This window comes from Eurytemora carolleeae, unplaced genomic scaffold (genome assembly GCF_000591075.1).
Source record: "Eurytemora carolleeae unplaced genomic scaffold, Eaff_2.0 scaffold91, whole genome shotgun sequence".
In the NCBI taxonomy this organism is placed as follows: domain Eukaryota; kingdom Metazoa; phylum Arthropoda; class Copepoda; order Calanoida; family Temoridae; genus Eurytemora; species Eurytemora carolleeae.
The window spans coordinates 237,551-263,986 of record NW_019396098.1 but is presented as its reverse complement, the minus strand read 5'-3'; the positions used below and the strand labels follow the sequence as shown (position 1 = coordinate 263,986).

The 26,436-nt window shown below is 34.4% G+C and overlaps 2 protein-coding genes across 2 annotated transcripts; one reads left to right on the top strand and one right to left on the bottom strand.

Moving 5' to 3' along the window:
• The first annotated feature begins 2,895 nt into the window (after positions 1-2,895).
• LOC111694898 (uncharacterized) lies at positions 2,896-4,576 on the top strand. The gene is made up of 3 exons (XM_023463953.1): positions 2,896-3,005; positions 3,277-4,056; positions 4,157-4,576. The coding sequence occupies exons 1-3, from the start codon at positions 3,003-3,005 to the stop codon at positions 4,403-4,405; spliced, it is 1,032 nt and encodes a 343-aa protein (XP_023319721.1). The 5' UTR covers positions 2,896-3,002; the 3' UTR covers positions 4,406-4,576.
• A 10,912-nt stretch (positions 4,577-15,488) lies between these two features.
• Positions 15,489-16,958, bottom strand: LOC111694904 (uncharacterized). Its single transcript, XM_023463960.1, has 2 exons — positions 16,851-16,958; positions 15,489-16,523 (listed from the first exon to the last, which is right to left on the bottom strand). Exons 1-2 carry the CDS (start codon positions 16,851-16,853, stop codon positions 15,717-15,719), a joined length of 810 nt encoding a protein of 269 aa, XP_023319728.1. The 5' UTR covers positions 16,854-16,958; the 3' UTR covers positions 15,489-15,716.
• Positions 16,959-26,436: the final 9,478 nt, after the last annotated feature.

Sequence of the window (26,436 nt, the reverse complement as noted above, 5' to 3'; positions counted from 1 at the left end):
GGGGGGGTAAAGAGAGAAGGGGAGGGAAAGGGAGTGGAATTTAACTACACCAGGGGTTGCGGGTCAAAGATCTTCTGAATAAGATTCTGTGCAAATTTCTTGAAATAACCTTTAAAATTAAAAAAAAAATCATGATAAATTCAAAGAAACAGTGTGGGAATGATAAATTTCTCCGGATTACCATGGTTTTGGCATTGTTAGAAGGACTATTTCTCTTATTTTACGCAAACGTTGACATTTTGTCTTCTTCAGATTTCTGTGAAATATTTGTTATAAATATAATTGCGTTCATATAAATTCATAATTTATAAAATACCCCCGAAAAATTCAAATGCTGACATTATTAAGCCGCCTGAAATAAAAACTAAAATCAATACTTGTCTGTTAGTTTGTTTGTTTGTTTGTTTGTTGTTCATTTGTATCCAATAAACGTAAAAAACCGCTGAACTGAACAGATCCGCCCAACATTTTTAGATCCTTAAACTAAACGAACAGTCCCTTTAAACTACACGAACATACCCTTTAAACTACACGAACAGACCCTTTAAACTACACGAACAGACCCTTTAAACTACACGAACAGTCCCTTTAAACTACACAAACAGACCCTTTAAAGTACACGAACATACCCATTAAACTACACGAACAGACCCTTTAAAGTACACGAACAGATAAGAAAATTAAATATATTTAATATATTTATTTAGAAAATGGAGCAATTCGTCCTAAATATCTATTTTGATAAGAAAAATCTCAAAAATCAGAGATTTCTAGATGCTTACTTATAATGCCGGTCTCTAAAAATAAAAATAGTTTTTTTAAATTTTTTAAAAATCTCATTTTCATCTCAAACAAATACAGTTTAATCTGTCGGTTTTAAATTTCACGAATTCCTAGAAATTGCAGCTTTATATAAAAAATGTTGTTGCTATATCTCTAGCTCTGGCTTCCCTAAAGGCAAACATGTTAAAATATGCTAATACATTGATTTTCTGGACCATAATTGGCAACGTGACGCAGATCGATTATTAAAGGGGTCTTGACGCTTTTTAGTTTAAAATATTCCATTATATTTTGTTGAGCCTTTGTATGATATTATCATATATCTTGGGAACCCAGCTCTGTCTAGAGTTTTCCTTGTAAGTCAACCCATTCACAGGGGCGTACAAGATCATTTCTATAGGAGAGGGGGGGAAATTTATCACGCGTCAGCGATCAAAAAATTGTTGTGCCCCCCCCCCCTTGGCAACATTGTGCCCCCCTTAAAAAAAACCTTTTTTATAACATTTAAACCTGAAAACTGAAAGAAAGGAATAACATTTTAAAAATACAATCTTGAATTCAGGGTCAAAGATAAACTGGGTGTTGTATGTGATTAGTAAGTTAACTATAATTTTACTCGTGTTAAAAAACGCGATGTGTTGAGGACAAAAGGGAAAATAAATACATTGATTAAAACCGCGCTTTTATCTCTCTCACTAAGTTACTAATGAACATAATTTTTTTGTTTTTGTTCAATTTTGTTTGAGTTTATGCTGTACATTATTATGTAACATGTATGTGACATTATGTAATATTATGTAACACATTATGTAAAATTTATGTAACATTCTGGAGATAAGAATTCACAAACAAAAACTTTTTGAGAAAATAAGATCAACATATAAATAATATGATCATAAAGCTTCTCTCATAGCAAAATATTGTGGTTTGAAAATGTTCATTTACTTAGGTGTGCTCAAATAGATTATCAAGTACAATAGGTGGCAACAGAGAAATTCATTATACATTATACATTATACATTATACATTATACATTATACATTTTACATTTTTCAGTTTAAATTATACATTATTCATTTATAAATTATACATTATACATTATACATTTTACAAGTTGCATTGTAAATTATACATTATACTTTATACATTATACAATATACATTGTACATTGTGCATTATACAATATACATTATACATTATACATTAAACATAATACATTATACATTATACATAATGCATTGTACATAATACATAATATATTATATTTTATACATTATACATTATAACATTATACATTATACATTGTACAAAATACATTATTTATTATATTTTATACATTATACATTATACAATTTGCATTGTAGATTATACATTATACCTTATACATTATACATTATACATTATACATTATACAGTACTATACAATATACATTATACATTATTCATTATACATTGTACAAAATACATTATTTTTTATATTTTATACACTATACATTATACAATTTGCATTGTAGATTATACATTATACCTTATACATTATACATCAACTTTTATACACAATTTTCATCTTACTTACCTAGCTCTTCAATATGTTTTAATATGTTTTAACCTTTTCCAAGCTCAAAATCTTTTTAAAAAGTTTTCCACGCAATTCTTCATTTTCATAAATATTTTCATTATTGTCTCTTATTCGTTTATGGTCACTTTGAGAGCAATTTGCACACTTCATTACCATATTGCGAATTGCGTCATAGTGCTTCTTATTTGGGCAAGGTTTTATGAGTTTATTTTTGCGTAAATTTGAGTCTATGGATTTACGGGTTTTCTCCTTCTTTGTTTAGTGCGTTCAGATTCATTCATACATATTTTGGGAGGGCAGGGTTTAGGGGGGGGGGGGGGGGGTAGGGTTTAATGTCTATTGGAACAGTTGAGAAGAGTTATATCTTCAGAAAATGTTATTTTGATGACGTTTGGCGCCAAATTTGTTGCTTCCCGGATCTTGAGCACTCTGGTTTTTTGAATTTTTACTCGTCACAGCTGTAACAGGCTGAGCTCATGGTTTCTATGAAAGTTCATTTTTCAAGTAGTTTGTTGGAATCCCATCGTAGCCGTGTGTTTTCACGAGCTGGAGCCAGACCAGGGTATAAATAGGATGGGTCGGAGATTTGTCTTCAGTTGTTCTTTGGCAGTGCACGTGTTAACACCTGTAGGCCGACAACATGGTATGTACAGAGTGCGCTTAACTACAGATTAGTTTTTGGGGGGTTTGGAGAATTGGAAGACGGATCTGACAATAAAAACGGAAATAATATAAGAATGTTAAATAAAATTTAAACGAAAGAAAAATAATATAAAAAAATTTACTTTTTCACAAAAATTTAAAGTACTTGGGGATGTAGTCCTATGACACAAAAACTGAAGGATTCATACTTAACAGCTTTTGTAAACAAAGAATAAACTTCTATTAAAATACTTTATTATTGAATGTTTTAGCGTGGATTGATAGTATTGGCACTGGTAGGATCCAGCCTGGCTGCCCGTCAGCTTCAGGGAACCCAGCTCAGACAAGAGAAGTCTCTTCTAAACACATTCCCCTTCAATGCTCAGGCATCTACATCTGAAAATCATGCTCATGCTCATACAAATGAGAGACTTCCCAGTGTAAACATCCCTGCCCGTAACGCTCTTCAAGCAGCTGATACTGGTCTTGGAGGAGTAGCCTTCGGAGATGTGGCAGCTGCCAAAGCTGGTTCCGATGGTAAGCGTTGTATTGACAAGGTTGAGATGATTGAAGAAACTGAGTATGATGAAGTTGTTCAATGTGATCACTCTTATGACAGAAGGTGTCACACCACCTATGTCACCAACTATGAATCACAGCAAGAGGAGGAGTGCGAGGAGAACTACAGAAAGAACTGTTTCATCGACTATGAGAAGATTGCTTTTAACGAAACTGTTCAGGTCTGCAGAACACCTCTGGTGAAAGACTGTGATGTCCAGGGACCTGAGATCTGCAGAACTGAATATGAATCTGAGTGCTGGACTAAACAAGAAGAACATGATGTTCAAGATGATGTTGTTACCTGTGAAACTATCCAGGATGAGAAATGTGCTGATGAAACTTCTGGTTATACTACCTTAACCAAGTGCTCCAAGTGGCCCAGGGAGGTTTGCTCTGTAACTAAGAAGAATGTGAAGAAGTACACTCCTATAACAGGATGTACCAAGGAACCCAGAGAGCTCTGCGCCCCTGCAGGTTGTGGATTTAAGGAGGTAAATATAACAATTAAACAAACAGATTATGTTGGTAAATCATTCCATATGTTAAAATTGTCTCAGTGACTGAACTTAATAAAAGCTATAAATGTTTTAGGGAGCTGAGCAGTGCTTTGATAAAACCCAGACCATTGTCCAGGATGCCCCTAAGGAAGAATGTACTCTTGAGCCTCATAGAACCTGCGCTCATGTGACCAAGTTGGTACCCAAGCTTGAACCTACCGAGGAGTGCGTTGATGTCCCCAAGGAGGTTTGCACCAGGTCAAGGACCAACCCCAGGAAGGTCAAGAAGCCCGTTGTCAAGAAATGGTGCTACATTCCCTCTGCTGAATCTGGACTGGCTTAAACCGGTTTTCGACAGCTGAATCCTATCTTGAGAGATCAGTCATGAAGCTTTAAACTATCCTAGTCTTATATTGATATGAGGATCTTTCAATCTCCCAGTACCTTTACTATCAATCAGTATTGTAAATCGTGAAATAGGTATAAAATAAACTGCCAACATGTCTTTTGTAAATGTTTTTTGTATTATTTAGGTTGCTACTAGCTAATCATGTTCTTGTGCTCTAATATTATTTAAAACTTGGGCTCTATATGCGGTCCCTTTAGTTTCATAAGAAGTAATGAGTACACTATAGTTACCACAAACATGATTCGGAAATGCGCCCTTTAATAGGACTGGGAATGTAAGCTCTTTTTTAATCTATTTTGTAACCGTTATCTTTATATTAGTATTTAAAATGAATACAAGAAAGAGGAATCCAAACAGAAGAGCATGAGGGGTGCAGTTGCCCTTTTGTCAATCCCCGCCCCCCCCCCCCCCCCCCCTCCCATGAGATTCTTGGAAAAAGGCTAAGAGGTTGGGTATAGGTAAATGATGAGTTTGCTCCATCTAATAAGGATGTTGTCACCAAAAATTTTACTATTTGTATGACTATCTAAATTACTGAATGAGATGCCAGAATACCCCTTTGTGGCTTGTCCTTGGTATTTGTGTGTCTTCTTCAATACTCAATAATAATAGGCCTGGGCCATGATTTTAATAAAATATAATTTCCAGGTGCTGTTAATCTGTTGGCAACTATTTTCAGACCTTAGTCTGTGCAGCAATGTCTTATTAACTATGTTTACATTCCTCCCAGTAAATGCAGTCCATCTTCTTTGACGGAAAAATATGAGATTCTTGTAGCAAAAATTAACTCTAATTGCCAATTTTGCTCACTTTGGCTACCACTTTGATGAGCCCCTGTCAAAAGAAAAAAGGGTCTTATTGGTTTAAATTTTGATAAAAAAAAAACTACAGAATTTTACTCGGCACTGTCAGAAAAACTTCAATCGAGGTGAACGACCTAGAACTAAACGTCCAAAAAACAGTCATTTGCTTTGATAGAATTGGGTTACGTAGAAAATGCGCTTAGTCCTCCTGTTGACTGGTATTCCTCAACTCACTCTGTTTGTTTCAACATTGGTTAGCAGATGCAAATCCAACTTTTTAGAAGAGCATAAAGCCTATACAGTATACACTCTAATATTGGTTCTTTCAAACGCTTTGATAGAATTACGCTGAGAAGAAAATGCACAGTTCACCAAGTTCTCCTGTTGACCGTTAATACGTCCTTATTTTTGTCTTAATTGGTCAGGTGACGAACATTTCACTTTTAGCATAAATCCCAGGTTTCAATGGCCTGTGTCATTGTTAAACCATACTTATACATAGTATTTTTCTCAGAGCACCATGAATTTTTGTAAGGAAAACTCTGAACTAGACGTAGTAAACTGTGGCTGCGGTTTTCAGCTGCAAAACCACTCGGGGTTTATGTTCCAAGTGGCTGCCCGCATGAGCTAATGTGCCGGTCACCCAATTTTGGAAAGTCCGGTGCGACGGGTAGGGTTCTGGTCGTTTTTCGGAGCTAGCAGCTGCCTCATAATAGATTATAGATCTGAATCTGTATTTAGAAATTGTTCCAAAAAAACATGGAATCCCATTTAATAACGTCTTTCAAAAATCAGAACATCTTCCCATCTCTAGTCCCCCAACTGATTGTGTAAGAAATACGATGGTATTGAGAGAATGCCGCGTCCTGAACTCATGACCCCTGGTTATTTAGTAGTTAAACCTGTCATCACGTGTTTATACTGTTTATAAACACTTCACCTTTTTACCATGGGCTTAAAATAATACGTGAACTAAGCAGATCTGCAAATTGTGAAGAGAGGAATTCATAGAAAAAAATATTCCATGGTTGCAGAAACACCAGACTTTGCCTATCAAAATGAAATTGCACGGCGCTTCGCAACTGCAACTCATTTTAATAGTATTCTCAGCAGTAATTCTTGCTGGTTATCTTCAAGCAATTCTTATTGATACACTAATCAATAACATTTAAAAACGTTGCGGATTTTAAGTTTTTTTTGTTTGTAAATTTTCTGAATTGAAAAAATTCAATTAGTTTTGGAGAAATATTTTTTATCCTAAATGGGCATGAACTTTACATGGAGTCATGTGATGAGGTTTTACAAAAACAACTCGGCCCTTTAAGATTTCAAGATTCATTAATCAGCTGTAAGGAGTCCGGAAAGGAACTTAAATATTTCCTAAAACTAATTTTGGAAAAATCATTTTTGGAAAAATTCTTTTCCCACAGTCATCCAAAATCTTAAAAGTCTAAATTGACGGAAATAATTTTTCCCTAATAATATGCATATGTACATGCTTAAATTGAACGTATCAACCTAAACCTTTTTTTGGTAGTGAGGTTGTATATATAATGACACAATTTGTGCGTATTCCTTTGTCGTCAGCTCCAGTTGTTTGGGTGTTACTAAATTTATCTTAAAAAATAATACAGTACATGTAAATTTTACATAGATACAACTGTTTTTATTTTACAACTAAGTTTGTGTTTAATCCAATATATTTAAATGGAAAGAATAATCTAAGTGATCCTTTAACTAAAAGTGCGTCGTGTTAAAGTGAGAACAAAACTACGGAAATCGAAAATATCATCATCTCTATCATTCGATTTAATTTGAGTCAATATAGACAATATAGGCAATATAGACAAAATAGGCAATATAGGCAATATAGGCAATATAGACAATATAGGCAATATAGGCAATATAGGCAATATAGACAATATAGGCAATATAGACAATATAGACAATATAGGCAATATAGACAATATAGGCAATATAGACAATATAGACAATATAGGCAATATAGGCAATATAGACAATATAGGCAATATAGACAATATAGACAATATAGGCAATATAGACAATATAGGCAATATAGGCAATATAGGCAATATAGGCAATATAGACAATATAGGCAATATAGACAGGATACTTTCTTAAATTTAAGGTTTTTCGTGCAGATCCGATCCGTGCAATTCAACCCTGAAAGTAAGATGTCTTCGTATTTCTTTTAATTCTGACAATTCCTTCATTGTCCTGTACTAACATAAATTCAAAATCTTTTACCGAGAACTGGAATTAAAAATGAACAATTTTCCGAGAGAAAAACACAGATATCTCATGCAAATAAAAAGGTTTATTGGGTAACAGTTTGAATCTAACATGCCACTCCACACCTGCAGTAGTTGTTTGAAATAACGTCTCAAGTCCCTTTAAAGATTAAAGTTTAATTGAATAAACCTTGAATATATTGAACTGCAACGTCTCCAGTCCCTTTAAAGATTAAAGTTTAATTGAATAAACCTTGAATATGTTGAACTGTAACGTCTCCAGTCCTTTTAAAGATTAAAGTTTAATTGAATAAACCTTGAATATATTGAACTGTATGAGTTGTTTTCAATTTATCCCCGGGTTCTGGTGAATACTGCTGTGTTGAAATATCAACAATCGGCCATTTATTCTGTGAACAGATGCTATATATTTTCTTTTGTATGGAAATCAAATAGGAGGGAACTAGGGAACTAAAGCAGTTAAACCCTCCCCTCCCTCCACTCTACTTTTTCCCTTGACTTCCCGTTTCTCCCCTATACTTTTTCCCTTGTTTTCCCCTCCCTCCCCTTTACTTTTTCCCTTGCCTTCCCCTCTAACCCCTTTACTTTTTCCCTTGCTTTCCCCTCCCTCTCTCTACTTTTCCCTTACTTTCCCCTCCCTCCCCTCTNCCTTTCTCCCCTCCCCTTTTTCCCTTGCCTTCTCCTCTCTACCTCCACCTTTTCCTTGCCTTCCCCTCCCTCCACTCTACTTTTTCCCTTGCCTTCCCCTCCCGCCCCTCTACTTTTTATCTTGCCTTGCCCTCCCTCCCTCTACTTTTTCCCCTTACCTTCCCCTCCCTCGATTCCTCTACTTTATCCCTTGCACTCCCCTCCCCTTCCTTTACTTTTGCCTTTGCCTTCCCCACCTTCCCCTCTACTTTCCCCTTGCATTCTGTTCTCCTCCCTCCCATCTGCCTTTTTTTTTACCTTGTCTTTCCCTCCCCTCTATCCCCTTCCCCTCAATCCAACTGAAAGTCTCTCTTTCCTTCTATTTATCTTCTCCCAGCACTTTCCCTCTTCCGTCCATTCCATTCTCTTCCTACTACCTCCCTCCATAGTCCTAGTCTCCCTATTCTTTCCTTAATCCTCATTTCCATCTGTTATTCAATCTTTTTAACTATTTTATTCTGAGTCAACATGGTACTTTTCTTCCAAGCCTCCCCTTTTTCATCTCTGTATTTTATCCAGTGTTCTTTATACTTATTTTTTGCGGGATTTAGAATATTTGAAATTTAAAAAATTAATAAAAAAAATTCTGAAATCAATTTTTACATGTACGAAGAAAGTATTTGTATGTAAGCAGGAACGACAAGGTTAAAAGAATAAAACTATTGTAAGAATACCTTATGTTTACATTTACAATTATATTGTAAGAGATATCCATATTTCTCCTACGGATCCATCCTCCCTTACCATCTCTTACTAGAACCTATGATATCTGAATGTTATTGATAATCCTGCGGGTTAGGTTTAGATCTCCCTAGGGACAGAGTTTAGCTCCGGAACCTTGCAGATAGAACCATTGTCTCCACAGTTTAGATTCAGAACCTTGCAGATAGAACCATTGTCTCCACAGTTAAGATTCAGAACTCTGCTGATAGAACCATTGTCTCCACAGTTTAGATGGAGAACCCTGCTGATAGAACCATTGTCTCCATAGTTTAGATTCAGAACCCTGCAGATAGAACCATTGTCTCCACAGTTTAGATTCAGAACTCTGCTGATAGAACCATTGTCTCCACAGTTTAGATTCAGAACCCTGCAGATAGAACCATCGTCTCCACAATTTAGAATCAGAACCCTGCAGATAGAACCATCGTCTCCACAATTTAGATTCAGAACCCTGCAGATAGAACCATTGTCTCCACAGTTTAGATTCAGAACCCTGCAGACAGAACCATTGTCTCCACAGTTTAGATGGAGAACCCTGCAGATAGAACCATTGTCTCCACAGTTTAGAATCAGAACCCTGCTGATAGAACCATTGTCTCCACAGTTTAGATGGAGAACCCTGCAGATAGAACCATTGTCTTCACAGTTTAGATTCAGAACCCTGCAGACAGAACCATTGTCTCCACAGTTTAGATTCAGAACCTCTGCAGATAGAACCATTGTCTCCACAGTTTAGATTCAGAACCCTGCAGATAGAACCATTGTCTCCACAGTTTAGATTCAGAACCCTGCAGACAGAACCATTGTCTTCACAGTTTAGTTTCAGAACCCTGCAGACAGAACCATTGCCTCAACAGTTTAGATTCAGAACCCTGAAGATAGAACCATTGTCTACAGGGTTTAGATTTGCAACCCTGCAAATAGAACCATTGATTTCGGAATATACAGAGTTACCCGCAGAGGATGAGACTTCATAGACTATTGTACGGACTTTGTTTAGTCCGTTTTCTTGCATTCAGAGTTCCTTGTTGGCCAAAACAGGCTTATTTAAGTGCTTAATCATTAGGTAAACCATTAAAATACTCAATTGAATGCCGACCCCAAAATTCAAGCTTCAGATCGTCATATCTTTAGAGTTTTCGGTCGTCTATGCAGTCTCATCCTTTGTGGGTAACCCTGTAGCTCTGCAACCCTCCTGATAGAACCAGTGTCTCCAGAGTATATCTCTGGAACCCTGCAGATAGAACCAGTGTCTACAAAGTTTAGATTCGGAACCCTGCATATAGAACCAGTGTCGAGTTTAGCTCCAAACCACTGCAGATAGAACCAGTGTCAAGTTTAGCTCCAAACCACTGCATATAGAACCATTGTCGAGTTTAGCTCCAAACCACTGCATATAGAACCAGTGTCAAGTTTAGCATCAAACCACTGCATATAGAACCATTGTCAAGTTTAGCTCCAAACCACTGCATATAGAACCAGTGTCGAGTTTAGCTCCAAATCACTGCAGATAGAACCAGTGTCAAGTTTAGCTCCAAACCACTGCATATAGAACCAGTGTCTTAGCTCCAAACCACTGCATATAGAACCAGTGTCGAGTTTAGCTCCAAACCACTGCAGATAGAACCAGTGTCAAGTTTAGCTCCAAACCACTGCAGATAGAACCAGTGTCGAGTTTAGCTCCAAACCACTGCAGATAGAACCATTGTCTCTGGAGTTTAGCTTTGGAACCCTACAGATAGAACCATTGTTCCCGAATTTAATTCTGGAACCCTTCAGATAGAACTAGTGTTTTAAGAAACTTTAAAATCTTACTTTCGGTTTTTATATTTATTTTTTATACCCCTGAAAAGTTAGGATCGCGATAATCCTGGTTATTGGAACTCTCTGGAAAAATCGTTAAACAGGTTTAAAATTTTGCGAGGATTCCCTTTAAATTGAAATATTTGCTTCGTATATGTATTTTTCTGATTTCATGTTACAGAAAAAAATATTTGAATCATATAGGTTGTCCCAATAAACATGGGACAAATTGAGTGAATATTTTGAGAACATCTATTTAAATGATTTTTGATTTCTGCTTCCAATACTAAGAGTTAATTTTTAAAATTTAAAACTTTTCTTCTGAAATTTTTATTAGATAAAGGGTATGTATCCCTCTTGAATGCAGGGTCACTTGAAATCCCAATGACAGACCCTTCAAGACTTTTGAACCATGTATTTTTAACAAATAAGATCAGAAAGCGTCGTCCCTCAATTTATTGGGACACCGTTTAACTAGAGCTTGACATGATTATTAGAGGGCTGTTGAAGGTGTTCAAATTTTCTTTAAAAACTTAATTATTCTGTCTTGTGAGTTGTTATTTCTCCCCACCTGGCTTCATATTATCCTTTGCCTTTTGCATTCCTTTCGTTAGAACCTTTAATCCTAAGGAAATGAGTCTTTGCCACAAACTCGGATTTTAAAATCTCAATTTCTTTTAAACCAAATGTCGTAGACCGTAGATATTTCAAACTATGAATTCTGGTGGATCAAACAATGTAAGTTTGAAATATGAAAGGTATGCATCATCTGGTTGTTGAGACTTAGGTATTATAAAATTGGGATTTAATTGGCAAAAACTCAATTTCTTTACAATTACATATTGTGAAGTATTTAACCCTGAACAGCTAGAGACGATTTCTTTAATTAGAATAATCCTTCTATTTATAAATTTTCCGCGGCATATGAAAAGGAAAGAAGTATTTAACAATCGTCTTTAATGTATTGTTATTTCCGCTTAACACTGTGAAGAAGACGACATTAGAGAAGAATTAAAGTCGTTAGTTGAAAACCTATGTATAAATTGAATTAACTAGTTCTAATCTAATATCTGAACCAATTTTATGTGTTCGAAAAATAAATCATAATAATAATATTCTGAATTTGTTCTTTTTCTTAAAATATGATCAGAACCCAAAATACACCTAGCATTTAACTACGTGAAATATCTACTGTTTGTTAATTAATTAATATACGTTAACTGTCTTTAATTAATCTTTTAAGCAAAATTTATGTTTTTTCATTTTGTGGAAACCAACTTCACCGATATTTTTTATACAGTGAAACCCTTAATAAAGAATACATCGAAAGAATTCATCAAATGTCGTATTCTTCACTTTCTGATAATGGAATGTTGCAGATATTTAGTTTTTTAATTAAATGATTATATGGAACAATTTAAAACTGTTCCAGCATATTCATAGCTATTTATTTATTTTCGCTAATACTGAAATTTACGAAATATAGTATAAAACTCATTGAAAAATTGTCAAGACGACATTTGATAAATTCTTCCGAAGTATTCGTTATACAGGGTTTCACTGTATAATCCTTAACAATATCAAGGTCTTGAAATATGACGATATCCTTTGTTGATTTATATCTTCATTTTTATCTTCTGCCTTAGATATATTCTTTTAAGGACTTATTTAATTATTGGGCAAAGAAAGAAGTTTAAAGTTTCAGGGAATCGTAAATAATATAAGGAAACAGCGAGTACGATTGCAGTACTGTCGTCTCTGAACTCTGAAGTTGCGTCCTGTCTGTTTTTGTATTTTCATTGTTAGCTTGTCTAACTTACAATCTAGGAAGCTTTCTTTTAGCTATTTTAGATTCAAAAAACAGCTGAGCAAACCTTTAAGTTGGAAAGATCCAACGAGCTTGGTAATATAAAGAGGAAGCATTGGGATTGCAAAACCAGACGCCTCAACTGGTTAAATTAAGAAGCCAGAGAATATCGTCAAAAATTATGCAGTCTCTCAACAAAACTGTAATTTGCCGTTTTAAATGCATAACTTTGATATCTTTTTTGGGCCCTGAGCTGAAACTTTAGAATGAAAACAGAAAAATTTGTGAATAATGGATATTATTTTGAAATTTAATGTTTAAACTCACTAAATATTTAGCGACCAAAAGATAAGATTATTATCTAAAAGATAGACCTGAAGTCAAAACTTTTGTATTGTGAATCTCAGGATCAAGTATTGATCTCTCTTATTCAGATCTACAGATCAATATTTAGTTCCCTTTTCCATGATGGTAATAGCCTGCATGGATAGCTTTAATTGAGGGATCACGCATTGATCCTTAAATCTAGAAGTGCCCACATTGGATATCGAGATCAAGCTTTCCAGATTAACAATTTATCCAGACATAAAGACAATCTCTGTAAAACTAGTTTGAATAAATCTATGTTCTATGTTGAACAGTGAACATGCTTTATGTATTATTCAATCAGAAATTTTAATGTAACAGAGTGGGAGTTTTTCTCATAAATGGATAAATAGATATTAAGAAATTATTAATTATTAAAAAAGGTAGGGATGTTACATTTTTTAACTTTTATAAAAAAAAATATGATCATTTTGTGGTTCGTTTTCGCATTAACTTTCTCTAAGGGTCAAAATCTGGCATTAAGGTGTAAGAAAAACGTGCAAATGTATAAAATAAGCAATTTTGAATTCATGTGGAACCTTTTCAAAGTATAAAATTCTGAAAACGGAGCAAGTTATATATTTATAAACATATAATACAGTGAGATCCTGAAAACTGTGGAATAGAAAGACGGCCTTTAATAAACAATTAAGTGCATTTGATGTTGTTACAAAGCATTTATGTACTTATTAAATCACTTAACAGTTTTCTTTTTATTCCAGAGTTTTCTGGTTTTCACTGTCCATCATATATATGATTAGACCTTGATTCCTGGCCCTATAGATGAAAATATTAAAGAGTACAATTTCCTTCATTTAGTAAAATATCATCGTTCTAATTAGCTACTGTATCTATGTAGAATTGTCTCCCCTCAGCTAACCTATGTTTTCTCCTGTATTGCTGGTTATCAGATTGTTAAAGAATCTTGGTTCTTGTAAGGATGAAAAATATCCCCCTTGGGATTTCTTGCACACTAATAAAGCAAGCAAAATATCCCCCATCCCCTAGTTTCAAAAGTCCTGGGGACTTTTCAATTCATTTCAGTCCTGACAGAGACACTTTATTTCACAGTTTAGATTATTTGTTAGGACGACGAATGAAGACGATGTAAACTGTAGAATTCTACGCGGCATGAAACATGTTGTAAGTTATTTATGTTACATGTTGTTACGTGATATATAGAATAGTGATATACATAAAATTAACTAAACCCTTCCCCTCTTACCCTGTTAGGCTGTTATATCCTGCTCTGATGGTACAGTACACAAGAACCAAATTGATTGTTTACATTTGTTTACTCAACATATTTGTTTGTAAACATAACTGTCAAGAAGACGAGAATATGAAGAATAACAAGTATAGAATTACAATGGTAAATTTTCAGACTTTAAGACAAAAAAGTTCATTAAAACAATATAAATTTTGCCTAAAATTAAGAATAGGTTTCCACAAATGGTGAATGTTGTGTTATGCACACAACAAATATCTTGTACAACACTTTTTCATTGATAACGGACATGGGCAAGTTACGATCTAAAATTTCTCCTACTTGCACATGGCAATAATGTAAATAATCTTCAACAACAATTGCATGCATGCTTTAACTTTGTTGCATTTAGTTAGAGATCATATACTATAACATATTGGTAACCGCAAAAAAAAGTGGAAAAAAGTCCTTTTATTAAAAAGTCCAAAGTCCCCGGAAATAAAGTTCTACCAAATCGAGACTTTATATTCTAGGACTTTTTTTGAGGAAAAAAAAGTCCCAGGAATCCAAAACACTGGACTTTATTTCCAGTGACATTTTTTCCAAGGACTTGAGAAAATTCTCCAGAGTTCTTATTTCCAGGTTTTTTTTTCAGAAACTTTTTTTCCCAGGACTTTCTTACATAGATTAAACTTATTGTGCCATTAAAAACCGTAAAAATTGCATTTGTGCTTTTGTATATTATCATATTCGAAAGTTATGGTTTAAATGTGGGATTTTAAATCATTCATTGCTTTTCGTTCCTTTTTAAACGCTTTTAAAATCATTTTTATTTCTTATTTCGTTTTCCACCTTTCGTTTTTTTCTGAACCACAACTTCATTCACGAAAAATTTGTTTATTGTTTGTTCAAAAAAATTTTTAAATCCTCTTCTATTGCATGTGAATCAAATTGGCATTTAAAACCATTGTCATGCAAAACTATTACGACTTTATTATAGGCACTGTAAGCCTAATTTCAATGGAACCTCCGAGTAACAATTGCAATGCTCTTTTACTCAAAACTGCAAACTGATCAAAAGTGTTGAAGAAATTAAGTTTGTTTGACTCAAAAATTTGTTGAATTCTGACAATTTCTTCATTGTTTCTTATGAGCCAGAAATGTGCAATCACTTTGGGAGAGAAACCACAAATGAAAATAAACAGTTTTGAAAAACCAAACATGGAATTCAAAATAATTCATACTTGATCACACAACGCTCTAAAGGTTACCGTTGTAAATCAGGCATGGCCATCCTTGCATGGAGGGTCACTTGAAATTATGCTTTCAGTTTCTTAAAACAATCTTATATTTGTGTTGGCAGTGGAATTTATTTCTTACATCTAATACTTGAATACAGTAATACAGTAAATTGCAGTAAATATTGTTGGCAAGGAAAATAATTTTAAAATAAAGACTAAGGCAATGTTGACTGGAGACTAAGACGACTAGAGGACTGTTGTTCGTCCATTTTGTAGAACATATTCAGCTGTTAAAACTGGGTTAAGCCAGTCCAGATCCAGCTGTTAAAACTGGTTTAAGCCAGTCCAGATTCAGCAGATGGAATGTAGCACCATTTCTTGACAACAGGCTTCTTGACCTTCCTGGGGTTGGTCCTTGACCTGGTGCAAACCTCCTTGGGGACATCAACGCACTCCTCGGTAGGTTCAAGCTTGGGGACCAACTTGGTCACATGAGCGCAGGTTGTATAACCAGAAGTTTCATCAGCACATTTCTCATCCTGGATAGTTTCACAGGTAACAACATCATCTTGAACATCATGTTCTTCTTGTTTAGTCCAGCACTCAGATTCATATTCAGTTCTGCAGATCTCAGGTCCCGAGACATCACAGTCCTTAACCAAAGGTGTTCTGCAGACCTCAACAGTTTCATTAAAAGCAATCTTCTCATAGTCGATGAAACAGTTCTTCCTGAAGTTCTCCTCGCACTCCTCCTCTTGCTGTGATTCATAGTTGGTGACATAGGTGGTGTGACACCTTCTGTCATAAGAGTGATCACATTGAACAACTTCATCATACTCAGTCTCTTCAACCATCTCAACCTTGTCAATACAACGCTTACCATCAGAACCAGCTTTGGCAGCTGCGACATCTCCGAAGGCTACTCCTCCAAGACCAGTATCAGCTCCTTGAAGAGCATCACGGGCAGGGATGTTTACACTGGGCTCTCTCTCACTGGCATGAGCTTGATGTTCAGCATGTTGTTTAGCATTGAAGGGGAATGTGTTGAGAAGAGATTTCTCTTGTCTTCTTAGAGTTCCCTGAGCTTGGAGCTGACGAGCTGCAAAGCTGGATCCCACCAGTGCCAGAACAATCAATCCACGCTAGAAAAGTAAACAGTATCTGTTAGTAATAGCTAGAGTTGAGTCTGTCAAAAAAGTCTTTAAATAATTAATTTCACTCTTGCCAATCTCATTTGCTAAACTGTCTCATTGAAATTTCTGGACTTTTAAGAAAAAGTAATTTAGGTCATATGTAAAATCTTAAATCCACCGAAAAAAGTGAACAAAATAAAACATTAAATTTGAGCATCCTCTCGGTCAAAATGTTGGTTAGGAATATAAATAAAAATTACAAATTAAAAGTAATGCCGAAACTTTTTCTTCCCCATGGCATGCTAGCCACCCACTCCGTTAAATCTTATAAGTTACCATTCTATTGGCCTACAGGAGATGTTATCCCGAGTACTGCCAGTAAGATACTGATGGATTAGACTCATCTTCTCCTTTTATATAATTCATCTGTGCTGGATGCAGGGGAAAACTGTGTATAGTTTGACCATGATAGAGGTAGGGTTTGGTATGGGGGGAGGTATCCTTAAAAGTCAACTGAGAAGATGGGGCTTTGGAGTGAATTTGACGATAAACATTTCATTGCACTTTAAATTTTTGCACTAGGTATTGGGGCTGAAGATGGCCTTGAATTATGGCCTATTTGAACAAGAAAGTTTTGTAAGTAAAATTCATGCAATTTAGATAATTTTGGATCATCTTGGAGAGGGACAATATTAAAAATTTGGGTCAAATAAGGATCTCCAAACTTTGTTCTCTAAATAGTTACTGAGAAAGTAAGCATAAGTAATTCAAACTGAACATAGAAAATTAACAACATTAATAAAATTTCATTTCAATATTTTTGCAAAATGAAATCTTAGAATTTCGAATATTTCTGATCGCAAATCATTTAAATTTTCAAAATTTTCACATTTTATACCTGAAAAAGAATTGAGTTTTTGCCTCAAACTCAAGTTATCTAAAACCTATATATAAGCAACTTGATGGTATAAACCTTAAATATTTCAAACTTATATTGTTTTATTTAACAGAATTCATAGTTTGAAATTTCAAACGTATACGACATTGGGTTTAAAAGATACAGGGATTAGAAAATCAGAGTTTGTGGCAAAGACTCAATTCCTTTCCAATTTTTCTGTCCATCTACTCCCCTTCCTACTTTTGCGCATAGGTGAGACTAAAAAGTTGAATATATTCCTAATTTACACATACAGCACAGTTAAAAATTAATGTATCATATTCTTTTTTTCCACATTTTTCCTTATCTTCAACCCTCCAATATTAAAAACCTGCCATCCCAAGCCCATTATCAGGCTGTAAACGTCAACTCAAAGAAGAGGAATTATGTTTTAAGCCGCGTTAATAATTTTGCAGATCTTGTGCATTTCATGTTTTCTTGCCGCGTTTCCAATTCATCCTGCAGTGCACACCTGATAGTCCTGCAACTCATTGTAATTATTTTCCAGGATAATACATCTCAACTCGGAAAATATAAAGAGCTTTTTTGCAAACCCCTCCCCCCTTCTCCTCTCCCCCTTTCCCCGTCCTTTTAGCCCATTAATTCACAACAACAACAACAAATTTCGTTACTTGAACTTTTTTACCTTAATTCCAATCCTCCGCGCATTAAACACTTCTACCTACCTATTGCATAATAGTGTTTATGGTATGTTTGTAGGTTTAGCACTTAAGGTCACTCACTACTTTTAACCTTTGAAAGACCTGAAAGACCTGAAAGACCTGAAAGACCTGAAAGACCTGAAAGACCTGAAAGACCTGAAAGACCTGAAAGACCTGAAAGACCTGAAAGGCAGCTGAGAGATGCGCACTTAGAAAAATCGTTATGCAGTGCCCTTATGTAAGAGATTTTAAAAAGAAAAGTTTACGTTTTTCTCTGAAACGATCGAAATTGTAATGTAATAATAAAAAACTATCCTGGGTATAGGCCTCTGATTTGAAGTTATTGTGGGGAATATTTATTTTCAAATCTATCTTTAGAGTATACACTAACATCTAGAATTCCCAATATTCTCAATTTTGCAGAAAATAAAACTTTTAGAATTTACGTTAACTCAAATATTTGCATGGGCAATACTGGGCAACATTCCTTTATTTTCATTACAGATACAAAAATTGTTATTTTCCTATTTCATAATAACTAAAAACTTCAAAGTCTGGCAACCGAAAAGTTTCAAATTATTTTGACCCTTGTTCACAAAATCATTTTTTTTTTCTTGAAGCAGATAGATAGATAGATCACTTGGAGCACTTGGTTAAGGTAGTATAACCAGNATAGATAGATAGATAGATAGATAGATAGATAGATAGATAGATAGATAGATAGATAGATAGATAGATAGATATATAGATAGATGGATAGATAGATAGATAGATAGATAGATATATAGATAGATAGATATATAGATAGATAGATAGATGGAAAGACCAAACTGTAGATCCACAGATGAACCCCATCTAGAAGATACTCCATGAGATGTTAAAACTTTGCGAAAAGATTTACTAAGATTGGAGTTGAACTAGAGTTCTTTCAGTTCTTGTAGTTAAACAACACAAATCTAGGGTAAAGTGTAGGGCTGTCTTCTTCAGTAAGACAGTTGGGGGGGGGGGGGGAATATTTTGCACACCCCAACTACTGGGAGAATTTCGGCGAGAACTTGCTAATCTTAAATCTTTTCAAAAAAGCCTAAAAACAGAGATTTGGTAAATTCGTTTACTGTTTAACGAATATTTGAAATTTCTTAGAAAAAGACAAATATTTGGATATTTTTATTGAGAATATTCTATAGGACACCCTGTATATACACTATACAGTATATGGAGGGGCGTTGTATTTATGAATATAAAATATTCTATAGGACACCCTGTATATACAGTATATGGAGGAGTGTTGTATTTATGAATATAGAATATTCTATAGGAAACCCTGTATATGAAACCCTGTATATACAGTATATGGAGGGGTGTTGTATCTATGAATATAAAATATTCTATAGGACATCCTGTATTTACAGTTGTTAACCATTAACTTTAAGACCTCCGGGTAATGTCGTCTTCAACTTAAAATCTCCTCTCGGAGAAAGCCAAACCGAATTTTCAGCCCGCATTCTCTTTGTACTCCGTCCCACGGAGCTTTAAACCTTTTTGTTTATTGTGAAATCATTAAAGTTAAGCAAGAATATTTTCATATGAAGCATTAGTGAATTTCGTTAAATATTCAACTGTAATTTTTTCAGAAGTTTAAAAACGTATTTCAATACTGATCAAGATTAAGTTTCCCTGTACCATACCAAAATAGATCGTAAGATTTTTTCTATTATTAATATTTATTATAACATTGTACAAGTAACCATGATCTATAATTTATGTTATTTTGAGGAAATAAAGCTTTTGTTATCGATTTTCTTGAGACGGGGTTACTCTGTTGTGTGTATTTGCGGCCGAACGGAAAGGAATTATCCGGACTGAATATATTTCCCTCCCCAGAATTCCGACGGGCCTTTTAATCCAAGTTCATCTGGCGTATTGCTGTTATCTGTCAACAACAGTATATGGAGGGGTGTTGTATTTATGAATATAAAATATTCTATAGGACACCCTGTATATACAGTATATGGAGGGTGTTGTATTTATGAATATAAAATATTCCATAGGAAACCCTGTATATACAGTATATGGAGGGGTATTGTATTTATGAATATAAAATATTCTATATGACACCCTGTATATACAGTATATGGAGGGGTGTTGTATTTATGAAAATTGAATATTCTATAGGACACCCTATATATACAGTATATGGAGAGGTGAATATAAAATATTCTATAGGACACTCTGTATATACAGTATATGGAGAGGTGTTGTATTTATGAATATAAAATATTCTATAGGACACCCTGTATATACAGTATATGGAGAGGTGTTGTATTTATGAATATGGAATATGGGGCAACCAGGTGGAAATTATTTCTTTCTTCTCGTTAGTGAGGTATTAAAATAGGCCTGTTGCTTTATGTTTCATCAACTAAACCTTCAGAGATGGAATTTAAAGAATTTGAGCCGCGGTTTAAATCTGCTAAAACTCGGTTTAAATTAAGCGCCGGCTTAAATCTTGAAACATTTGACACAAATTTAAGTGGAACCAACCATATTTAAGCCGCGGCTTGAATTTAAACCGCCGCTCAAATTCTGCAATTCTAAATGTAACAAATTATTTAAAGAAAATGTAAGAAAAAATTTGAATCAGCATTATATTAGGGGATCGGTGTTTAAAGATGTTAAAATTCATTTGTAAAATATCTTTTATTTTTAAGGTGGAAAAATGTTATAAAAGGTAATATAATGCTGATGTGTTTGAATCCGCTGGAAATACCGCCCGTTTATGTTCGTTTCCATTTGATTAAGATTTTGAATTACAGGAGTTAAAGACAACCTCTATAAACTTTGTTCCGCTCAAGAATGTAAGGCAAGGAAAGTTAATTGCGGTCCCGTATACTCTGCGTACATATTGAAACCAGTTCTCTCTGGGCGGAATTTGTAAATAAGAATAGATGCATCAGTGTTTGTTTAGTATCCGAGGAGGTTTAAAGCATTAAATTTTGATAATTTTGATAAATGACATAATAGTTTCCTATGACCAGAATATTTCATTGATTTTTTTTATGTGAAAGATGGATCCCATGTCAGGCTTCGACATCCGTCTTATGTTTACATTAGCGCCCAGAGACAGTACATTGAAGTACAAAAGATGTGTACACTTCTAAAATAACTTTCCTTGCATTACATCCTTGGTTCCGCTCACCTTTGTGTAAATTTTAAACATGCCGCAACATTTTTTCCACAAAGAAAAATCGAATTTGCGAGAAAAAACGACATATTTTATGAACCTTTTTATCTTTTATTCATTCTTCAAAATTATCTTTATGACATAGAAAATTCATTATTAATTTTCGTTTTTAATTAAATATTTATACACTATTTTCTAAAACTGCGTAAATCATGTTTAATTTGTATTCTAATTGATATGAAACATGTGGGAGAGTATGGTGTGTGCGGTTTATAGCAAAGAAAAATTAATTCTATAAATATTTAATTTTTTGATTATGTTATGTTCGTGAGCTTTATTTACAAAATGAATTTTGTTCTATCCAGTCGAAGGTTGTAAGTGCATATTATTTATTTTTCTATTAATTCTACAGAAAAAAAATCAACTTTTATGAAACTCTCCCTTTTAGGTAGGTCACTGTGGGAATTCGGAGTTTACAACCATTTAAAGGGAGCGACTAGCTAGGTAACATATTTGAACTGAGAGTGTAGTATTATAGAAAAAACAATTGGATTCATTTGATAGCAATGCGACATTTGTTTTGATTGTATATACAGTAAAATTTGTAAGTAAGGGCTTAAACAATTTTTTAAAAAGTTTTAGTCTGCGGACCATCGAGACCATCGAGTCCATCCCTCCTGGTGAAATTTTATAAACAAAACTAAGCTCTCTGTAATACTGTACTCTCGATTCAAACACATTCCTAATCAGTCTCTCCAACTAGCTATCGTAGTGATTTGAAGTGATCCTCAATTTAATGAGGACATGTCAGATTGACAATGGTACCTTTCAAACTGATCAGAGCTGGGAACTTTTGAATGGTGAATATTGGGATTAAATTAAAAATTCTTAATTTCGAGATTAAATATTCCTTGTTCTCCTCTTATTATTAATCTCCAGATTAATTTTCCGATTGAGATTAAGGATATCCTATTCTTAAGTTTCCAGCTCAGAGCTGAAAACTTTAGAATGTGATATCTTTAATACCGAAAGGTTAATTAATCTGGAAATTAATAACAAGAAGAGAACAAGCATTATTTAATCTCTAGATTAAGAAAAAGAGTGGATCAAGCACTAATCCCGATATCCTCCATTCAAAAGTTCCCAGCTCAGGGTTGACGGAAATCCTTATTTATTACGAACCGGATATGCAACAAGCTCTACATGGAGAATTGCTTCTATAGCAAGAATTAACAGTATTTTAATATTGTATTTAAACTCCAGCAATTTCAAGTCTAATTAGGGAAGCCAGCAACTAGCAATGAATCTTTATTTCGAATTGTAAATTTTAATCCTTTACACAATCTTGATTTACACCATGTTAGTTTTGGTCATTGCGCTCGGCAAATATGGTTTAAAATTAGATATGGTAAAATATATGGTAAAATATACTGTTTTAATTGCTTTTCTAATCTTTCTAATACAGGGTGTCCCACGAAAAATTACAGCGACAAAACTACTTTAAGGTTGTCTTTAATCTTTAAAATAATTAAATAAGCTCTTACACTGTATTGCGCCCTGCCAACCATATACTTGGCACACTAGAGGGGCAGTCCGAGTAAACACTAGACCTTTCCTTGTCCTGGTTCGGATCATGCAACAATTGAACTCTTGTCCTGGTTCGGATCATGCAACAATTGAACTCTTGGCCTCGTTCGTATCATGCAACAATTGAACTCTTGTCCTGGTCGATCCTCTCCTTAGTTCTATTTCTCTCAGTATTTATTTTTATCTGTTTGTTTAACTCTCATTTGTTTCCCTTTGTTGACAAAATTCAATAAATGCCGTCCTTTCATTATCCTACACAGGAATACTTGGGAATCCGTATTATTATATGTGCTGTGCTTGTGTTTTCTGGGTTCTACGAGGGAGGGAAGGCACGCTGCATCCGTTTTTCTTCCAGACCACAAATTACGTCACAAACTTAAGTTCTCGGCGGTGAGCTCAACTACACTGTTAGAAGACTTGTCAAATCGGCCGAAGACAGATTAATTTATTGAACACTTTGTGATCATTGGCTTTCATTTATTTCTTCTATGGCTGAATATTTTGCTCCTCGCTTCTAATTTGTTAGAATAAATATATTTTTATTTGAAACCAAGTATTTCTTCTGGGTCCTGTATTGGGAAGTATTTCTTCTGGGTCTTGTATTGGGAAGTATTTCTTCTGGGTCTTGTATTGGGAAGTATTTCTTCTGGGTCCTGTATTGGGAAGTATTTCTTCTGGGTCCTGTATTAGGAAGTATTTCTTCTGGGTCCTGTATTAGGAAGTATTTCTTCTGGGTCCTGTATTGGGAATTACCTCTTCCGGGTCCTGTATTGGGAAAAAATGGGGGTCTAGGGCTGATATCGAATAGAATTCGATATCGTTCGCTACTGGGTACACTAGACGGGCTGGTACGAGTAAACACTAGACTGGTATCCTTGTACTGGGTAAACTAGACGGGCTGGTACGAGTAAACACTAGACTGGTATCCTTGTACTGGGTAAACTAGACGGGCTGGTACGAGTAAACACTAGACTGGTATCCTTGTACTGGGTACACTAGACGGGCTGGTACGAGTAAACACTAGACTGGTATCCTTGTACTGGGTACACTAGACGGGCTGGTACGAGTAAACACTAGACTGGTATCCTTGTACTGGTTCGGATCACGATTTGTCTCATGTGATTGTGAGTTTAAAATTTTCCCACTAGAGGTCTCTAAATTGAAAATATGCACAAGCCATAATTCATTTTTATAGACAATTCCAGGATTCCGCCATATTTAATGGAAATATTTAGCTCAAACATTCACACTAACCCTCTAAATATTAAACAGAAAATAAACGACTCCGGAAAGTAAAGGGGCCAACATGAAATGGGGGGGGGGGATAAAACAATGTTTAGCAGAATTTATATGAAAAGTTTAGTTATGGTAAACTGACGTCAAAGCTGTTTGAACAAGTTGGACGGAGATATGATTTTATATCTGAGAAGAATTGAACAAGTTGATCGAAGAAAGGATCTTGTTTTGAGAAAAATATAACAAGTTGATCGAAGATAAAACCTTGTATTTGAGAAGAATTTAAAAAGTTGATCAAAGATAGAATCTTGTATTTGAGAAGAATGAAACATGTAGATCGAAAATAGAATTTTGCAAAGGAGAAGAATTGAACGAGTTGATCGAAGATAGAATCTTGTGTATGAGAGAATTGAACAAGTTGATTAAGATAAAATCTTGTATTTGAGAAAAATTTAATCTTAATCTTAACCATAATCTGAATCTGAATCTGAATCTGAATCTGAATCTGAATCTGAATCTGAATCTGAATCTTAATCTTAATCTTAATCTTAATCTTAATCTTAATCTTAATCTTAATCTTAATCTTAATCTTAATCTTAATCTTAATCTTAATCTTAATCTTGATCTTAATCTTAATCTTAATATTAATCTTAATCTTAATCTTAATCTTAATCCTAATCTTAGTCTTAGTCTTAATCTTAAATAAAGGCTGTTTCTGTTTGATAACGATTACAAAATTAACAATTTTTGTCGTTTGTGAATGAAATCTTCTGTCAATTTTCAAAAATTTTCGTCAACTAACGTTGCCCAGCCCTTGTAATACCACACTTACATAATATTTGTTTTATTTCATATGATCCCAAGAGTTACTTTTGAAATTATTCATACCTGAAATTTCGAAAATTTTTGTTAATGAAGACGCCATTTTCATATTTTTACGGAATGTTCGAAAATCCAACGCCGCGCATGCTGTGAAAACAAGTTTGAATCGAAATATTAATTTTAAAAAATATAATAAAAATATTATAATACATCAATTAGATACGAATGCATCGAATTTAGTTCAACAATTTTAGGGTTTAGTATCTGAATGAGAAGTTTTAAATTTAATTGAATTATTTACGATCTGAGTGGAATAATTTACCTTCGTAAATTTGTATGAGTCCTACCTATGCAGAGTCGTTTTTTAAACATGTTCTCTTACTAGACGCAATAACAGATCAAAATAATTAAAATTAGTATTGATCGATATAAAATTCTATTCAAAGTCAACCTATACCTCCCTTCATTTTTCGCGAACACTCCCTTTAAGCTGCGCATTTTCCGTGACATTTCATGATTTCACATTAAACCTTAGATCTTGGAATAAATCTATCTGACGCCCTGTTCTGTAATTAACACTACACCAGTTGTGATCTTTTGCGCAATAACATAAACATGGAGTTCTAATACATACTTTTTATACTTTTATTTCCAACATTGAATGGACAGTCATTTGAAATTGAGCTCACAGTCCCTTTAACTTTATCAAATTCTTGTGGAGGTTTCCACTAATAGACAGTTTGATGTATAAAAACAAATAGAAGCCTATGCAGCAATGCTAGTTGTTTTCTTGTTTGATCATTTCAGATTTTTGTTTATTCTAAAAGAAGGTTTAATAGCAATGTATAATTTTACAAACTGTTCTTGTTTTATTTTGTTCTACAAGTGGGTCGATCCAACCCTAGAGCTCATGTATAAGGTTAGAGAAGGATTTATATATATATATATTACAAACTGTTCTTGTGTTATTATGTTCTACAAGTGGTTCGATCCAACCCTAGAGCTCATGATAAGGTTGGAGAAGGATTTATATATATATTCTACCAGTGGTTCTCCAACCCTACAGCTCATGTATAAGGTTTGAGAAGGATATACATATTCTACCAGTGGTTCTCCAACCCTAGAGCTCATGTATAAGGTTGGAGAAGGACATATATATTCTACCAATGGTTCTCCAACCCTACTGCTCTTGTATACGGTTTGAGAAGGATATACATATTCTACCAGTGGTTCTCCAACCCTAGAGCTCATGTATAAGGTTGGAGAAGGATATATATATTCTACCAATGGTTCTCCAACCCTAGTGCTCTTGGGACCATTTATCCTTTACTCTTCTTCCCTAGTTCTATACTTTACACTCCTCACACACCAGACAACACCTCTCAGGGGATATTTTGGGGCACACATTTTTCCATATCGTTTTTTTAATGTAGACGCAATTCTATTAACTCCAAAAATTCAACCATTTCTTTTCTTTTTCAAAAATTTTGTAAT